Below are 18,763 nucleotides of genomic sequence, written 5' to 3' on the forward strand. Positions count from 1 at the left end.
TATACTTCATTGCATTTAATTACTTTTCAGTACCATTAATTCGTCTGTAGATGCACTGTAGAAATTGTACAACCTAATAACTTGTACAAGTTAATATTTTCTGAAAACACAATGCTGAATTAAGTTAGTAAGTGATCTTAGGTCTCACACCTGTATCTACATCTACAATCTATATCTATGAAGGTTATCTGCAGATATGCCAAAAGAAGGTTGAAAGATGCAAAGCAACACAGTGAATGTTATATTGTACATGAAAGCTTTTTACAGAAAATAATATATTTTGATGTAACCCCTTTGTAATCGCCACCATTTTGATTAGTAACACTAATTTAATTTATAATCCAGTTACATGTGACTAGCTACCCTCCAACACTGATAATTATATTCTGTAGGTAGAGATAGGAATGTTAAAACATACTGTATGCATTTGTTGTCCATGAAAGACTGAATTATTCATTTATATTTCCATAATGGATTGTTGTGGTGGCACGTACAGCACAGCCTAATGAATGCAGTGGACATAGCCTGTATATCAACACACTGCATTCATTATCAACACCGTATGTCAATCAGATCAAAAACACAAACATCTGCAAAATTTGTTTGTTTTTCACCATCTCAATAAGATGAAATGTAGTTCATATTCATACTTGTTGGTAATGAAGTCACTTAAAAATTCAGCTACTTTTTTTTCCCACTTGGAACCACCAGAGAGCAAAGTGGTCTAGTACATCTTTGAAGGAACGCATATTACACAACCACAATACATACTTGTGTGTGTGTGTGTGTTTTGTGTGTGTACTTTATGATAATCTCTGATCATCTCCTCACTCCATATTCTGCTCACTCAGAGTTAATGGTGCTGCAGGGAATTAAAACTCACATTCTACTCCACTCCCACTGGGACACTGCTGCCCGAACATCTGCAACACACTAACACACACATTTGCATGTCTGCAGGAAACTGCTCTAATCTGCTGTACCCCTAATTTAAATTTTGGACACCACATGTTCAAGTTGCTTTCTTGAATTATGTTATTATATTATTTTAAGAAACTAATGTTACATCCCCAATAAGTGAACGTGACACTTTAAACCTCTTTTTATTGCTATCATTCATATTCATACACCAAATAAACATGCATAGTGTTAATATTTATTTACAACAGGTTAAGCAAACTGATACCTATATTAACATGGTATTACAGTATATAAATACATATCACATGAAGATGTCCAAGGAACTGTGAGGTTGGTAGCCAACGTCACCTTGAGGCATTATTTTACACGTCTCACAACAAGAAAAGAAAGGGCAGTCCAATGCAGTAGCCATCTTCCCCTATTTTCTGTTGCCCAAAAAGTTGCTTCAAATATGTCCTGGGAATGTTGCCCCTAATGTTCTGTTTTGTAACTTTCTTTCGGTAATGTTCGCACCTTCCTTGGGTATTCATAGCCATCCAAAATACTGTCCATTCAGAGCAAACCAGCCCTGATAATGTAGTTGTGACCGTGGAGCCATAGGACAATTGATACTGTCCAGACTTGTGTATGGATCAACTTTACCACCGGGTGGAAAAAATGTTCTATTTGCATCCACACTGACAGAAAGCTTTAGTGGTTTCTCTTGTGGTTCTTTGGCTCTATAATGGCATTCATTTCTTGAACTATATACTGAGGAGTTAACTATCAAAATTACAACTGTGGTGCTATATTGTATAAAACCTGACAGTCTGTGTTTTATCACACTGACCTTTTCAATGGGTCACTGCTCACTGACATCCACTGAGCAGGCGCAGCTCAGTCAGTGGCAAATACACTGTCACTGATCACTCATCCTTTCAGAGAATTAAGTTCAAATAACTGAAAATAAGAACAGAAGTTTGAACATCCTGCACTGACCCCAAATCAAAGGGGAATCACTAGCAATCAAAATGTTTAATTTAATCCTTTCAATAGCCTCAGCTGAGCGGTATAAGATGATTCTTCTCCATCATGTTAAACCAAAACAAAATCAAACAAAGCTGAAGAAACAAAAGCACTTGATAATCATGCAGGAAGAACAGAAACTAAAGTAAATCCTACTTTTCTATAATTGGCAGGCAAAGAGAGCAGTCAAAAAGTTTGATAGTTGATGGCATATTTAAAAATAGATAAAAACATGAGAAGCAGTGCAGTAAAATATGAACATAAACAGTTTAAAAGGCAATGAAGCACAAATAGATATTAACGTTTTAGCCTTGCATTATGTTCAATACACATTGAAAGGTAGTTTCTTTAAAATGGAACTTCTGTGAATTGCATTATGGCTAAAGGGACTGTTAAATCCAGCTTCCATTTAAATTGAGTGAAAGTATGTCACAGCAATATTCAATACAGCAATAAACATGCATCTCTTTGTTCAACTGAATCCTGTTCTCCATCTGAAATATGAATTGTCATGTTCATCTGCTTATTGACTGCATGCTATTTCAGAGTTCTCCTATGACTAACGATATGATATTAACATTTGAAAATGCAATTAGAATATCCAACTAGAAGAACTGAGGGCAAACCAAGAGGATGGGTGAAATCAATAGGAATCAGTGGTTCTTTGGTTCACGTTACTGGTAGCAAACATACTGAATCACCTGAACTTGAACACTTGACACTCACAAAGCAGAAAATGACAATAGCTTAAAAAACTGAGAAAGGGAGTGATATCTCAACTGGAGCACATCCAGGCATTTTACCGTTTGTTGACATCCTGTTGAAATAGTTTGGCTATTTCATTTATATTCATTCTTTCTACAATATCTAACACATCTAATTCTGCCTACTACTTTGTGTTACAAAAGGACAGTGAGAAACACTACCTGCAGCCCATAAAGAAAGAAGTACTACATATTCTCTATTTCACTATATAATGGTAGCCTACATGACTGCTCAGGTGTTGCTCTGCTATATCTTCACATCTATTGTACCTACCCAGTTTGTATGGAACCACAAAGTGTTCAGTAATACTTTTTATTTCATAATGTAATTCTTTAATGACAGTGTTGTATTCACCAATCACCACCCCCTCACAGGTCAGCCAGTCAGATGCACCCCACTTAACCTAGCCAACTCGCCACCTGCCAGAGCTATTCTGCCCGCTAGCTAGCTAGCTCCACTTTGTGAGAGGAACTGACGAGAAAGACTTTGTTTACTTCTAACAAAAGTCTGTGTCTCTCTCTTAGGGACATATTTAAAATCACAAACCTGCTGTGGCACCTTCCACTTAGCCAATTAGCTGCTGTTGCTAATACTGGCGCTTCATAATCCTAAGTACATAATCCAAGCTCACAATTTGTAGTGTTAGCTGGCTATCTTAATGTAGCCTTGTTGAACTAAATAGAGAGAAAGAAAGTTAGTTATTAGTTATTACACTGAAAATGTAGCATTTTGAATTAATTATTATTTTAGCACTTCTGGTTCCCTCATCCCGAAGTCTATGAGTTTTTGAATGGGATTTTGGTTAGATGGCTGAAATAAGGTTTGTGGTTAATGCAAACTCAGTACATTTTCATGTGTTCTTTTTTGACATCAGATATGTAAGTGAATATCTCATGACTGATATCTTTAAACTTTTACATTTGTTAATTAAGGGTGGTTGCTAACAAGTAGCTAAATGAGACTACATAGGTTGTCATGGACATTAAATGTCATCATGCTGTACACGAAAACCGATCTACTCACCAGTCCACCTTTACAGGCTCATTGTGTTGCTACTCATGCTTTTGCAAACTATTACTAACAAAGTCTTTTGTAGAGAAGGTAAAAGTTAAATCAAACTACAGGTTAAAAGTTAAGTGGTAGTGATGTTTAAGTCACGTGACCGTGGTGTAGTTCGTTTATAGCCTAATATTTGGTTTTTACCTCTGAAATTGTATTTAGGCTTCAAAAATAATAGAAGTTTTGTTCATTTGTCAAGATTATTATGCTGAACAAAACATTTAAGTATCATAAACTTTGTCACAGAGCTTATTTTCTGCATTAATCCAAAAGCTGATATAATGTAATGCCCCTTTTTGTTCAGGAAACCAGGATGATGCTAACTAAGGCACTCTAAGATAAATAGCTCTATTTATTAACATGATCCATTATGTATTTATATCATGTTGAACACTGTGTAGTTCCATTAGTTAGGTGGGCAAGTTCCCTGCCTTAGGGAACAGCAGAGCAGATTTGTGTGATGACAAGTGCCATAAGACTGTTCATGGTGGCTAGATTTCCAGAGTATGACTGAGGGTATCAAAGGCCACTACATTTATAGTGTCAATGAAAAAAATAAATCCAGGCAAAGAGAGACAGTATTTCTCTCTGAATTAAAAATAACTCACAGAAGGACAGAGAAGAAAGGGAGATTTCAACAGTGAGGAGAAATGATCGTCCTTGGGAGACTGGTTTATGGTTATTAATACACTCTCTTGTTGAGTTATTTTTCAACCTCCCTAGTTTCTCTTTTTCACACTTCTTCTGCAATCCGTTATTTTTCACTTTAAATGTTGTCTCTGCAGGCAGAAATGGAAAATAAAGTTGTAAAGTATCAATGATCAATCTATCATAACAGGCATTTACCCTCGCTCGACAGTGCTAGCAAATTCTGTCAACCTTGAATTACACCTCCATGTTCTCTGTGTCAGACATTAACAACCTGCACAATGATACTATCTCAGGAAAGATGATTTCTCTTCTTGTAAGCAAAGGTCTTTTTCATCTCAAGGTGTATCAGAGTTGACCAAATCTTGCCAGTCAATGCCAGGTATGCCCACTCTTTGTAATGAAGCCAGATATATAAAATCTGAAGCAATGACTTATACATGTTATTATAAAAAATGGAGCTGTAGTCATGAGCATTATTTCTTCCCAAAAACAATCCCATAATAGTATGCTACTTTGCTCATGAATCCAAATGTAGAAATTAAACACACTCATCTCAGAACACATCTAAATAACAAATACAGTAAAGTACACTTCTTGTCTACATACACTCTCTGTCTCACACTCTCTGGGACACATTGCACTAGAGCATATGCTAGAAGTACAGATAATATGTCCAGTAGAGCAGGTTAACCATGACAAAAGACAGGGGGAAGGTGACTCTGGAGTAGTTGTCTATGTGGTGGGGGTTCTCCACATGACAGCAGTTTATGGAGCGGAGCACTTTGCGAAGGGTGGCCAGGACAGTGAGGCACCAGTTGGTAGTCTCCGGAGGCGACGCCTCAGGCTTAGGCTCACTGCCCGTAGGGCTGGAGGGGCTGACAGTGAGTTCTGTGGAGGTAGGAGCTGGGGGAGGAGTTGCAGCAGGCTCCTTGCGTCTTTTGGCTCTGGAATGAGTGGAGATGGTGGTGACGATGCCATTCATCTCATCGTCAAAGTCGTGCATGTGGTGGCCATACTGCAGGGGAGTGAGGGCAATAGATCGAACAAGTTTTAAAGGGAAACAAAAACATGATGCTTCTAAATGTGAAAGCTTGACAAACCTCTTCAACTTACCTCAACGTACTCATGATGACATGCTGCTGATGATGACAGTGATGTTCATGAGATGAAGATGACAACGATCACCATCATGAAGACAATGAGTGTGACCACAACAACAGCAATGACCTCAGCAATGAACAAGACAGTATAGTCAGAAGGCTCTCACCATGATCATGTGTGAGTCGGTGTATGTGAGCGTGCAGAAGTGGGCCACAGCGTACTCGATGAGCGCTCCAAAGATAAAGCTGAAGCAAATTCCCAAGTAAACATCGATGGCCTTGATGAAGCAGTTGGCATTGGGCAGTGATGTGCGGGCCCCCATCATCAGAGTGGTCATGGTCAGCACTGTGGTTACTCCTGGCATAGAATACACACAGATCCACTGGTGAACTATACTTGTATAACCAACTGAACCTGTGGACAACTCCCCCAAATGAGAAGGCTTAAGAACTCCAGTTGAACTGTTGGTGAGCAGTCACTGTTGACTTAAATGCACTGTATGTAACTTCTGTCACTTGGGGTCTCTCACTAAAAACAAAAACAAAAGACGGTGTTGGGTGTTGTTGTTAAATAGCGTGTAATCATGGGAGTTGTCTTTACCGCAATTGCCCTAAGCTTTTTCTGGTTTGGATTCCTTCAGTGTCAGTTGTTCAGGAAGTTTTAACTAGGAGCTGAATTATCCACAGAGGTCTCATTCTCTCCAAATCAAACAGACCTGGTGATTATAACTGGTAAAAACACTGAAAGCAGCTTCACATTAAAAGTCAGTGTTTCACTGATGCTATAAGGTAGACATGAGATGTCAGGGAAGGTTTGGGAGTTGAGACTGCAGCTAACTTTTGTTTCGATTTTTTCTCTAATAACTTACGAACTAGATGTTCAGGAGGTTTTCACTGGCAGCCAAATTATCTGCAGAGGAGTCCTCCTCTCCATAACAAATGGACCAGAGGATTAAAACCGGTATAAACATCGAATAAAGCAGTTTCACTTAAAAAAATCAGTGATTCACTGAAGCTTTTCAGGAGACACAGGATGTCTCAGAGGGGCTGGGGGCTGAGACTGCTTACCTTTGTCTGTTTGACAACTTATTAACCAGACGTTCAGGAGGTTTTTACTGGCAGTCAAATTATCCACAGAGGAGTCCTCCTCTCCATAACAAACAGACCAGGGGATTAAAATTGGTAGAAAACAGTGAATAACGGGGTTTCACATTAAAAATCAGTGATTCGCAGAGGCAGACACATAGACATCTCATTTGTCTGGCTTTTTCCGCTCGTAACTAAAGATCCAGACGTCCGATGACTAAAATTATTCATCTGGTTAAAATACATAGTTGAAAACTAGCAAGGTGTAAAAAAAAATGTGGTGCAAAACTGGATAAAAGTAAATTTTGAGCTTCTGGCAGGCAACCACAATGCAGACATATTCGCACAGAGGCACGCACAGGCGACCAAATGAAATGTACTGTTACCATGATTAAAATCACGTATTTCTCTATTTTTGAGAATTGCTGGAAACATTTGGGATAATGTAAGTACACAACTTTAAGACATCATAGAATCCCATAAACTACATCCTCGTAGAGGTCCAGCAGATAACTGTTGTCATTCTTCTGCACCCACATCTGTGACTCTGTAGCTTATCACATGTCCTCAGAAAAATTTTAGTACTTACATTTTTTTAGGAAATATGTCAATTTGCTTTCTTGCCAAGTGTTAGATAAGAAGACTGGACTGGAAGCAGCTCGACTGCCTTTCTCCAAAGTTAAAAACATGCCTACAGCTCTTGTTTGGTCAGCCTCATAGTGATGACGGTACTCCAGGATTAAATAAATGAGATGCTAAAGTTGCACATACACTCACAGTCAAGGTAAAAAAAAAAAAAAAGTTGTGTAGTTGTTTGTTTTGAGAACTTATATCCAACAGTCCCCCCCTGGAGGATTGGTAGATCTAATTCAACGGAACATCTATGTTTGGATGTTCCCACAAGATAACACTAGTGTCACAGACTCTCTCTTCAACCGTCAGCCCTCTCAAATGAAACCCAAACCAACATTTGTGTTCAGAGGAGAGCAAACACGTCTTTTATCTGTGTAATAGTAAACAAATAGTGATGACTGATGAAAAAGAGAATTAGGTTGGATTCTTTCTCTTACAACAATAGTAAACAGCATCTACAGAGAGACACAATACACTGATAAGGTTTGGTGCAATATAGCAGTACGTGACATTTCAGGGGGAAAAAAAAGTTGTTTTGCTCCATACCTATACAAATACGTGCTGGAACAGAGGACAGGGAAATCCAAAAGGAAACCCATGAGAGGACCACCAGCAGGCTTGAGGGGACGTAAGTCTCCAGTATGAAGTACAGAATGCTCCTCTTCAGCTCAAAGTGGAAGACCAGCTTGGGGTAATGGCCTTAGAGAAGAAGGACAAAGTCAGTCAATGTACTTATAATAGATAACAGAAAACATGTGGTGTGCTTGAGAAATCCCACATAGGGGCAGTCTAACATTTAACAATATTACACTGCTGTTTAAACATTAGTCTAGTCCTGGGAATAACACTACGGAGTGGTTTCTCAATGTTTCTCAATCTTATCGTTACCAGTTTCATAGATGGCCTCTGAGACCGAGGTGTAGTGGTCCTCTACTGTGTACTGAGCCAGCTGTAGAGTGTCTAAACCACTGACAGACTCATTTCCTCTGGTCCAGTAGAACATAACATCATTAATGTTGTAACCCCCTGTAAGAACAGAAAGAGAGGAAAAGAATTGTCTTAGTGAGATCACAGAAAATAATATAGAGTTGTATTAATCAATATTTTTTATATTAACAATTGCTCATGCAAGTGTGTGTAATATGAAATTTATTAGTTTTAGTAAAAAACCCTCAGACAGTCATCACCAATGTTTTGTTCCTTTCGTCTCTACACAGTTCCTTTCAACTCACTGTTTTGATTTTAGAGCAACTTTATTGTTTTGGTTCTGAGTTACGGTCCAACCTTATTTCTGACTGTAGCAGGCAGCTGTTTTCAACAAAATGTGGTTGCATGCCTCCGCCAACCAGTCCAGTTGTGCTTAATTAGCATGTGAATTCTTGAGGTGTGGCCAAAAATGTGTTTTGTGAGGCCAGAATGACCTTCTTTGACCCTCAAATTCTAATCAGCTCATTCTTGAGTCCAAGTTAATGTTTGTATCATATTTGGAAAAATTCCCTCAAGGCGTTCCTGAGATATTGCTTTAATGATAATGGGTCAGACGAATTGACAACATAAACATAACAAAATTATAAACCCACTGTATGAACCTACCAAGCACCTAACAGAATGTGGACAAAGATAGCAACTGGTGATCAAAGTGGAGCTGTTGGAAGCTAAAGAGCCATATATATATATATATATATATATATATATATATATATATATCCCATAGGATAAAACCAGGCCAGCTACAAATTACATTTAGGCTGCTGAAAACTGAACTCCAGATGAATGCTAATGTGTATATAGACAACTGTTTGTGAACATGTTCACCATAATACTTCATAAGATGATAATATGTTAACATTATACAGTAGATAAAACTCACAGCTCATTATATTTTACACATGGGAACAGTTTGTGGTTCAGTGCGTTGTGCAACAGCAGCTTGACAGATGAACTGTGATATCAGTTACCCTTAAATGGCCAACACACAGTGCAGATGGAAATATGACCAGCACATTACAAATTAACTAGAGAATTTCTATAATTTATAACGATGATGATGATATTGAAATCATTTTTCATCATTTTTTTTTAAAGTAAACCCCAAAGTAACAATGGTGGGAACTACTGGGAATGTTAATTGCTAAATCTATGCTAAAGTCTGATCCTCTCACCGTTGAGTTGTTTGGGATTGCAGCCCGTGGTGGGTGGTAAATTCCCTCTAATGCTAAACATCAACACAAGAGAGATATCTTGCAAGAACCAAAGAGAATGTGAAAAGACCTTTGAAAAGCTAGTGTAAGACATCATGTTTCCCTAGAGAAGCAAATGGGTAAGGTCTACACAGTGCAACACTCAAAAATATATGCTGCTAAAACAACACATGAATTTGGCATAGTATGTAAGTGCAACAATCTGACTTTAAAATATGTTAATGTTTCATGCACGTAGTTACAGTCACAGTGGAAACAGGAAATTCTCCCATTATTCACTGTAACACAGTCTGACACAGAGAGATCCAACAGGAATTGCTAATGGAAATGCATTTGTGTTGTTCATTCAATTCTTCAAAGGGGGTAGCAAAAAAGAAAAAAGTCTTGATGAAGAGCTTAACTCTTGCCTCATACCATAACAGACTAATCATGCATATTGCACTGGGCCCTAGAGAGCTGAGATAACCCAAATAAAACTCAGAAAAAGAAGACATGCAAAATTAACATGGTCAAAGATACCACAGCTGAGTGTGGTAGTGCTTTGGATATAGAACAGTATAACCACAATAGTGTCAAAAAATAATAACAGGTGTGGTTCTAATGATAAAATTATAAAGGACAAAAACATGTGATTAAGAAGGTGAAACCTCCTTGGTGTATTTTCCTAAGTTATCTGCAGAGGGAGCAAGAGAATAGGAAAAGTAAGAAGAAGTACTGTTGGCTGAAGCTGGAATACACCTCTGTAATCTGTTGTACACAAGATGCAAGTTAATTTTCCATCACTCTCCCAATTTAAACACACATGGAGCCATGTGTTATTGACCAGTATGAGACATGGTGCTAGGAGACAAGTCCCCTGATGAAGGGCAATGGTGACTGTGTTGCTGAAAGGTCCTGTAAATCCACTGTTTTCTCTCTCTTAGTAGAAGAACTCATTATTTTCCTGACCTAAAGTCCTGACATTACTGTACAAATTAAGAGACACAGATTGGTAATGACGTGCAGTGCAATAGCATGGAAAGAGTTGCATGGGGGTACATTCAATCTTCCAGTGCCCTGTGGCCTCTTGACAACAAGTAGCCACTTTCACATTCAAAGAATTTGAATTGGGCCACCAAAAGTTAAATTAAAGCAAAGATCACAAAAGACTGTGACTATCCTCTCACCCTTTCTGCTGTCAGCGCACTCTAAATGCCCCGCACCCTCCCACAACGACACTCTCTTTAAACCTTCCTCCTGTGCAGAGGATCCACTTCTGGCACAGCATTAAAAGAAATAAATCCTTGCATATACATCTTCATAAAGAGACACAGCAAGACGGAGATAGAGATTGAAGGAGAGGAGGAAAGCAGAGAGAGACAGAGAAAACAGGAGAGAAAGAGCAGCAGGATCAGAGAGAGAGACTGTGAGAGAGGCTGGAAAAAGCAAGAGAAAGATGAAGATATTTTGCCTGGAATGATTGAAGCAGCGGAGGAAGGATCCATCATCCTCTCAGTTACCTAACTTTAACCTCCAGATGTCTTTTTGTCTGCTAAGTGGGACTGGAGCTGCCGTTATATGTTTTATTTAGCACCGAGGTCCTGGTGGGCTTCTGGCAGGGATCAGACTTAGCTTAGCCTGACTGGCTGTCATTTAATAGCATGGAACGAAAGCGAGCTGGAAAGCAAAGATGGCAGTTGAGCGAGGAGGCTGGGGGGGGGGGACTTTTGCTTCCTTCCATCCCTAGTGCAGCCAAAAAAATCCATGCTGTCATTTAATCTAATCTTGCTAATAATTTGTGTTAATTATAAACACACTGCCCCTGCATTTCCCCTTGAAAACACTGAACATATGTCAGAATTAGGCAAACCTCCTCTTATTTCAAGAAAATATCGAGAAATCAACTTAATTTTATCAAAAAAATGATTTCTGAGGCCTCCTGGTAGAGGTGTGAATTCCTATAGTAATATGAGTTTAAAGTATTTGTAAGATTAGGTGGGCTTGGGATCAAGGGCTGACTGTAAAACATGGTGCCAAATGGCTTTTGGGAAAAAGGCTGTTATGAGAAGCATATTTGCATCATTCAAGGACTGACAGTATAATTTATCATTTCAGGAAATATACTTGATTTTTGGCTGAAAGTTAGAGGAGATCAATATCAATCAGATGTCTATGGATTAAGGTGCCGCATGAAACTTTGGTGTAAACAAACAAAAGTTAAGTGAACATACTATTGGTTCCAATACACTCTGTGTATCTGTGATGTCTAACAAAAAAGTGTTGAGTGCACTTAATTTCTCATCAAACTTTTGCAAAGGCATTTTTAAATATATTCCAAGTCTTTACATTCATGTTTTTTTCTTGCAGTTTTTGTGTTTTTGAGTGTTTCTGCCACCAAGTGTCATCTGTGTGCATGTGCATCCTCATGCTTTGTATGGTAGTTTAGCTTAGCAAAATGACTGGAAGCTTGGGAAACAGGTTGCCTGGCTGTGTCCAGTTCAAAAATATGCCTACCAGCATCTCCAAAGATCACAAATGTTGTATTGTGTTTGTTTAATGCATTGAAAAATCAAAATGTAATGACAAGTTGTGATTTAAAGACATTTTAAAGGGGCTATTTGTATGTTTACTTTGCCACTGAACGTGGTGTCTTTCTAGGAGCGGGTGGTGGTGATTGTCGCTTGAGAAGATCTTCAACGTTTATAATGTGATAATACACCCTCTGAGCAGTGCTATGTCTTCAGGGTAGATTGGAAGCTACAGTGAGTCGCTATCAGAAAGTGATGAGAAAGGCCAGAGTGAACTGGAGACAGCTGTGGGTGAGTACAGGAATGAAGTTTGATGCTGAACTCACAACGTTTCTTCTAGACTAGTAAGTAAACAGCTGTTAATGCTAATGTTATCTATGTAGCAATAGCAAAACTTACAAATAGCTCCTTTAAAGAAAAAAATGTTAAGGTATAGACGAAACAAACAAGGTACAATGTGTTCAGTTAGTGAGATTTGAGGTGTTAGTAGGTGGATTTCTCAGTTTTGGAGAAAGCCTGGCTAGACATGTACACCATGCCTTCTTTATGCTAGGCTAAATAATGGCCTCCTGCCTCCAGCTTCATACTCAACAGATGTAAGAGTGGGACTGATCTTCTCACTCATCTAACACTGTGAAAGAAAATTACTAAGCATATTTACCAAATTATTCATTCAAGTTAACAGGGGGTACACTGTACGAGTACTTTATGACCATAACCTTGAAACATGTCTTCATCCTTTAAATTCAACAAATTACTATATGAGGACTTGTTTTTTGTCCACATAAGGCAGACAAGTCCCCATAATGTGACTGTGTAAACAGATTAAGGTCCCCACAACATGAGGAATACCTGAACCACACATATCCACACGCACACACACACCCACACACACAGACCCCAGCAGTTTAGAAGATGAGAGACAGTGATCTGTTTGATCCTTTGGTTTGATCAAGATTCATTTGAAATCACCCACCAACACCCAGCAACCCTGCCACAGCCTTAAGCTGGAGACGTCTGATTCTCTTTATTAAGTAAGAAGTGTCCTTACAGCTCTCCAGTTGTAACGTGCAGGTCTGCTTGTCCATGGGATACTTGGTCAGATCCATGTTGCAGGCCACAGTGGTGGTAATCCTAACAAGCAGAGATGATGTTGTTATTAAAAGGGGATTCCATGAAACAGGATACCTGCACTAGATGTTATTTTTGCATCAGTGGTTGCAAATCATACCATTCAAACAAATAAAAGAGGAGATTTGTGAATCATTTTCCAGCTCTCTGGCTGCAGCTGTGCTGTTCTAAGGAATCAGCTGGATTAGGTTTTGGTTTATATGAATGTGTGTATATAGTGTATTAGGCATGAATTGAGCCCTCTATGGCACATGGAGATCTCTTTACATTGCTGTCATGTTGTAAATCTGAGCCATTATGTATAACCCCCCCCCCCCCATTATAGTTAAAAATCTGCCATTAGAACAGGAAGACTCTCTCCCATGTGACCACTTTTCCCTTTCATTGTGTAACCAGACCATGTAAAACTATGTACTGTATGCATGAAAAGAAGTTCAGCACCACTGAGCTAAAGGACTGAGTGAGTCAAGTCAAATCACCATGGACAGCTATTATACAATACATATTTGAGATGAGGTTAAAGCATGTGGCAGACAAACAGTAGGACATGTAAATCCCATCATCACAGGCTTAAAGGAGCTGAACAAATTCATTTTCTGCATCATTTATAACTTTTCTATCTACAGTATAACCTTTCAGCTTGACCCAACATCTAATCAACTATGTTTCAAACACTTGATAGCTTGTTAAGCCCTTGCACAGAGTGCAATCTGTTGGAGAAGTCTCTTTGTTGGGGGGGTGGCTTTGATAGACTACAACTCTTTGTATCGACAGGTCACATCTTACTGTATTCATACAATCCAATATCCAAGTAATAGAATTGACACAACTCCCTGCTTTGCAATCACATTATCTTGAATTCAACCCACGCTTCCTCCCTTGGCCAATTTCTTCTTCATTCCCTGGCCTACTTTTCATTGTCTGGTGGAGCAGAAAAAAACAAACAAACTCAACAACCAATAAACAAACAATCTCGTTCGTTATCCTACCTCAGCGCGTAAAGAACGGTCCCGTTGGGGAAGATGCGGATCAGTCTGTTCTCCACTGTGATGTCATGGAGGAAAGACTTCTTGGAGTCCACGATAAAGGTGTCAGGGACCCAGAGGAGCTCCACAAGCCGCCCATCAAGACTCAGGCTCTTGTTGCCTTCAAACACCAGGCGCTCATCTGTCCAGCGCTGGCGAAGGAATATGGTGGCGGTGTAGTCCTGCAGGATTGGTCCCAAAGGTCACAACAGGGCTAATAGACTACTTTAACAAACACATCAATAATATGCTGACAGACAAGTGAGGTTTTTGCAAACAAAGCTTCTCTTTTCGCACTTGTATTTCATTAGTCAGCTTGGGGCTTTTCTTTGCATTGTTGGGTATTGATGGCGCCAGGTCCCTAAGCCCTTCTGTGCCTGAAGCAAAAGTAATCCTCAGCATTGCTTCAAGTCAGCAAGTCTGCTCTGGTTTTTAGGCTACTGAACATATTTTTTGACATCCACTCTGAAAAGTCCTGATGTTACATCATGTGTAGCTACATAATCACTTTCTGCCATTGTCTGGCAACAAGCTGTGAGTGTAATTTCCTCACCACACATGTTCAGCAGCATAGGATTTAACCCTCTCAGTCCCAGAGGACTGCCAGTGTTCTGTCCAAGGTTTATGTGAGGCTTACATGTGAACTGACTGGTGGATCTTGCTGTTAGTCAACACATCAATAGTCCAATTCCTTGTTAGCAAAATTTTAATCTCTGCTTTAATGTTGTCATGGAGATTCAATCTCAGAAACTTACATCCAAGGGGAATGAATGAAAAGTTCTTATAGTTTACTTTACAGTTATTTAGTAAAGGTTTTGAAGGTTTATGTTTCATTTTGTGTACTATTTTGAAGTTTTTAAATTAGAGGTGCAACATCAATAATGGGCTGTGACTGTGTGTAGTGCTTAAAGATTTGGCCCTTGTGTAGAGTATACACAAGGGCTATATACTTTATTAGGTACACCTATACAATGCAATCCAGTACAACAGCCATTCTGTTCCAGCCTATGAGGAGTTCACTACTGGTGTTCACTATTGTGCTTCCGTCAGTGACTTGGTTTGACTTGAGGAAAAGTTGAGTAAAAAGTGACTTTATGTGAAGGTTTCTTGTTGTGCTTGATCAGTTTTGGCTTGTGTTGTTTAATGATTATGATAAACCCTTATTTACTGTTAGTCGCAATAAAAAGCTCACACATTACACTGATAAACTGGATTACTGCTCTATAATGAGCGAGACACCTTCATGATTTGGTAACCCAGTAGATTACCAGCCAGTAATTACATAATAATAAGCCTATAAACTGTCTGCTACTATACTAATATGAAATTAAAAAAAGTAAGAAAGTAAAAACTAAAAAGTAATTACCTGTTCATTTGTGCAGTACTAAAACAAAACTGCAAATAAAAAAGTTAAATAGAATAAAAATTAAACCTATAATTACCCCATAATTAGTCATTAACTTTAACCAGACTGAATGAAGTCTGTTTTCTTAAAAACTATTCTTATGAAATTACTGTCATAACTACTGTTATATTTAGAGCTGTGAATCATCATCATCATAATGTAATAATTGCTTATATTAAATGACACAAAGTAACTCAAGACGACACTTCAGCATGTCAGTGTCAGAGAACTGATACAAGATTATTGAGATTTTTTTCGAGCTAATATTTTGCAATTTCATTTCAGCAGATTGAAAAAACTACTGTGTAATTAATATCTAATTACTGGCTTGTAATTTCTTTGATCAATCATAAATCTAATAAATGGATTTTTAAAGACAAACATTAACTCAAACTTTACATTTCAAACACGTTTGGTTATTCAGAAAAACAAAAATCCATTTCTGAAACTAATAAGAGTCTCAGATGCAGATGAATGGAACCAGTACAACACTTTTTTTGACCTGGGTCTGATAGTAAACACAGTGACCCCTAAAATGACAGTAGGGCTGTAGGTGTGTCTTACCATGTTGATCTCTGAGATGGTGTCAATGCTGGCGATATCCAGACTCATGCCCACTGTTACAGGACCATCTAGAAACAAAGAGGAAGCATTTTAACCTGCTGCATGGGGCATCTACTCTTTACACAGTGGATTATCTATCTCTATTTTGAGTGTGTTTCCATAAGTGTTCATGCAAACTGCACACATGACTGAGTTGTGTGACGTAACGGGACACAGTATATTGAGAAGGCATGGAGACATACTGTTGTATAATAAAGCACAGTGGTGTATAAAGAAAGGTTACTGGAGGATGGCATATTTAAAAATACTAAAGACCCCACATTGCTGGCACGTCAACAGCTGCAGTCTGTCAAGTGTGAACCTCCTTGAGGGAATTAGTTCTCCCTGATTCACCATCAAAGAAGGGTAACTTTAACTTTGCCGCTCTGCTATGTTTCATCTTTCCAGTCTGATTCTCTCTCTCATCAATCTTCATTTCTCTGAGAGAGAGTAATGAGCTTGCTGTCAGAACGCAGACAGCCTGCATATCTCTGTGTTTGCCGACTGTAGTTGTGTGTAGGTACTGCACCCGAGTGCATTTACTGTATAAGCAGGTATTTGCGTATTTTCTTATGTGCTACTTTCACAAAAAGTCTCACAATTTATAAACAAAACCCTTAAAGCTGAACATTTGACTGATACTTCTTCGGGAGTATAACTTTAGAGGAATAGTTCAACATTTTGGAATATATGCTTGTTTGCTTTGAGGGGGAGTTAGATGATCAATATGGCTTAGCGTAAAGACTGGAAAACAGAGGGGAAAATCCTCCTACCACCACCCCCCGAAAGCTCCCTAACACTTTGGCCTAACTCCCGGCAAGAAAGCAAATTACCCAAAATGTTGATTTATTCCTTTAAGGTCACTTGAACTTTAGAAATAATGATCAAGTTTGAGTTGGGGTACATTCTGCTTCAAAATGCCTTGTCAGACTGCAATGAGCCAAGCTATTGGCTGTGCCTGAGGCTGTCTGGCATATGAATGGTATTGACAAGCAGTAAAATCCTGCACCTTGCACTGAAATGTTGGAAATAGTTTTACTTATTCTGTATGTGTGATTAAAAGATGCCACAAAAAAGATGAAGGTGTTGCAAGGTTCAGTGAAGCATCTCTGGATGATTTCTGCTTTGTAAGGTCCATGGAGGTTCTCACAGTGCTATGTAATGATGCAGATACGTGTGTGTGTGTGTGTGTGTATGTGTGTGTGTGTTTGTGTTCACCAGTGCTTTTACCATCGGTTTGTGCCAAACCTGTGTTCCTAGGCAGGAGGACTAGTGATTCGCCTTGGTAAAGTTCAGAGTGTTATTATAGATCAAACAGCGAGTAAACAAACCATAATCACATTGTGACGGATTCCCGGAGCTTGGAACAATAGCAGTGATGAGGGATTTGCAGGGAATGATATAACACTGTTCCTCTGAAAGTGAACACTGAGATCGACTTGTTTCTTTATGGCATGCAAATCAGTCGGCTGGTGAAAAGTGAAAAATATTTGCAGCTCTCATCTTAGTTAAACTACTGACAACATTATATTTTTAGATTTAATAATGTCAAAATGTTGTATTAATAAAGTATGCACATATATTTATTTACAGGGCTCATATCAGTGTTGATGCTTGTTTTCTTCTAAACATATTTCCTTGTTATGATTTCATTACACCAAAAGTAATTACAGTCAAACCAATTTCAAAGATAAATCTTACTTGATCTCATATTATAATATAAATATGCAGTAAATTCAAATATATGTACATCAGCCTGTATGACTCAGAGGGGACGTGCAAGCACAAAATTGCGATATGAACTCCTCTCTGTCAAACACACATTTCCCCTGAGTGTTCTGTCATTTCCGTGGCTGCATGTGTCTCCAGTTTCCTTACTGTCAAAGAAAGGCCTAAGGTACTTGTTGTATCCTTTCATCAGCCTCTGAATGGTAGGCGGCAGGATCTCTCCTTCCTTCACTTCTGCGTTGAGCAGCGAGCTCTCTAACAACCTGAGAACAAAGACGGAGAAAGAAAGAAAGAGAGCGAGAGAAAGGCAGAAATAAGAATTATTTCTTTCTCATCGTGCATTTACCTGGTAGATTCCTCCACACAACCGCCTCAGCTATTCACAGAATCTGCAGGGCGTCAATTGGGTTCTACAGCAAATCTTTCAAACTGTGCTAAGCCAAAGCAAAGGCAGAAGATTAAAATGGCAACTTGGAACAGAAAAACGTAAAGAAATAGAAGAAAAGACCAAAAAAATTGCTTTGCTTCTTTTAATTATTAGATTACCTTGAATTGACTGGTTGCAGGATGTTTTAAACCATCCATCTTTGTTTCTCCTTTCACTCACGCATTTAAAATTGCTGTTTGCTTTCATGAGATTTCTTTTCTCTCGTTCTTTCTGAATGCTATCCTTAAAGGCACACTGAAGTGTGGGAAGATGATTATATTGCTGGCAATTGCGGCAGGGGAAAAAAGAATACTCATTGCGCCTTCCCCAATGGTGTGTGTGTGTGTGTGTGTGTGCGCGTGTGCGTGTGCGTATAAATCAGACTCTAAATACAGAACGCCAGCTCTGTAGAGAGAAAGCCCCAAGGCACGTGCTATGATGTAAGAGGGGCTGAAGCAAGACAGATCAGACCGTGTGCAGAGGCAGAAAACATTCATCTCCATACACTGGCAGCAT

At 38.8% G+C, this 18,763-nt stretch overlaps 1 protein-coding gene across 1 annotated transcript in view; it reads right to left on the minus strand.

Moving 5' to 3' along the window:
* Positions 1 to 1,087: 1,087 nt before the first annotated feature.
* gabrzb (gamma-aminobutyric acid type A receptor subunit zeta, b) overlaps positions 1,088 to 18,763 on the minus strand; it is a 46,297-nt gene continuing 28,621 nt past the window's right edge. Inside the window, exons 3-10 of the mRNA XM_023425773.2 lie at positions 17,971 to 18,083; positions 16,054 to 16,121; positions 14,049 to 14,266; positions 12,980 to 13,062; positions 8,109 to 8,246; positions 7,767 to 7,919; positions 5,669 to 5,859; positions 1,088 to 5,416 (exon numbers count right to left, since the gene is read on the minus strand). Coding sequence (XP_023281541.1) covers positions 5,054 to 5,416; positions 5,669 to 5,859; positions 7,767 to 7,919; positions 8,109 to 8,246; positions 12,980 to 13,062; positions 14,049 to 14,266; positions 16,054 to 16,121; positions 17,971 to 18,083 — 1,327 coding nt within the window. The 3' untranslated portion in view covers positions 1,088 to 5,053. The remainder of the gene's footprint in view (positions 5,417 to 5,668; positions 5,860 to 7,766; positions 7,920 to 8,108; positions 8,247 to 12,979; positions 13,063 to 14,048; positions 14,267 to 16,053; positions 16,122 to 17,970; positions 18,084 to 18,763) is intronic.

This window comes from Seriola lalandi, unplaced genomic scaffold (assembly GCF_002814215.2).
Source record: "Seriola lalandi dorsalis isolate HSWRI2012SDOR001 ecotype SW California unplaced genomic scaffold, Sedor1 jcf7180002054795, whole genome shotgun sequence".
In the NCBI taxonomy this organism is placed as follows: domain Eukaryota; kingdom Metazoa; phylum Chordata; class Actinopteri; order Carangiformes; family Carangidae; genus Seriola; species Seriola lalandi.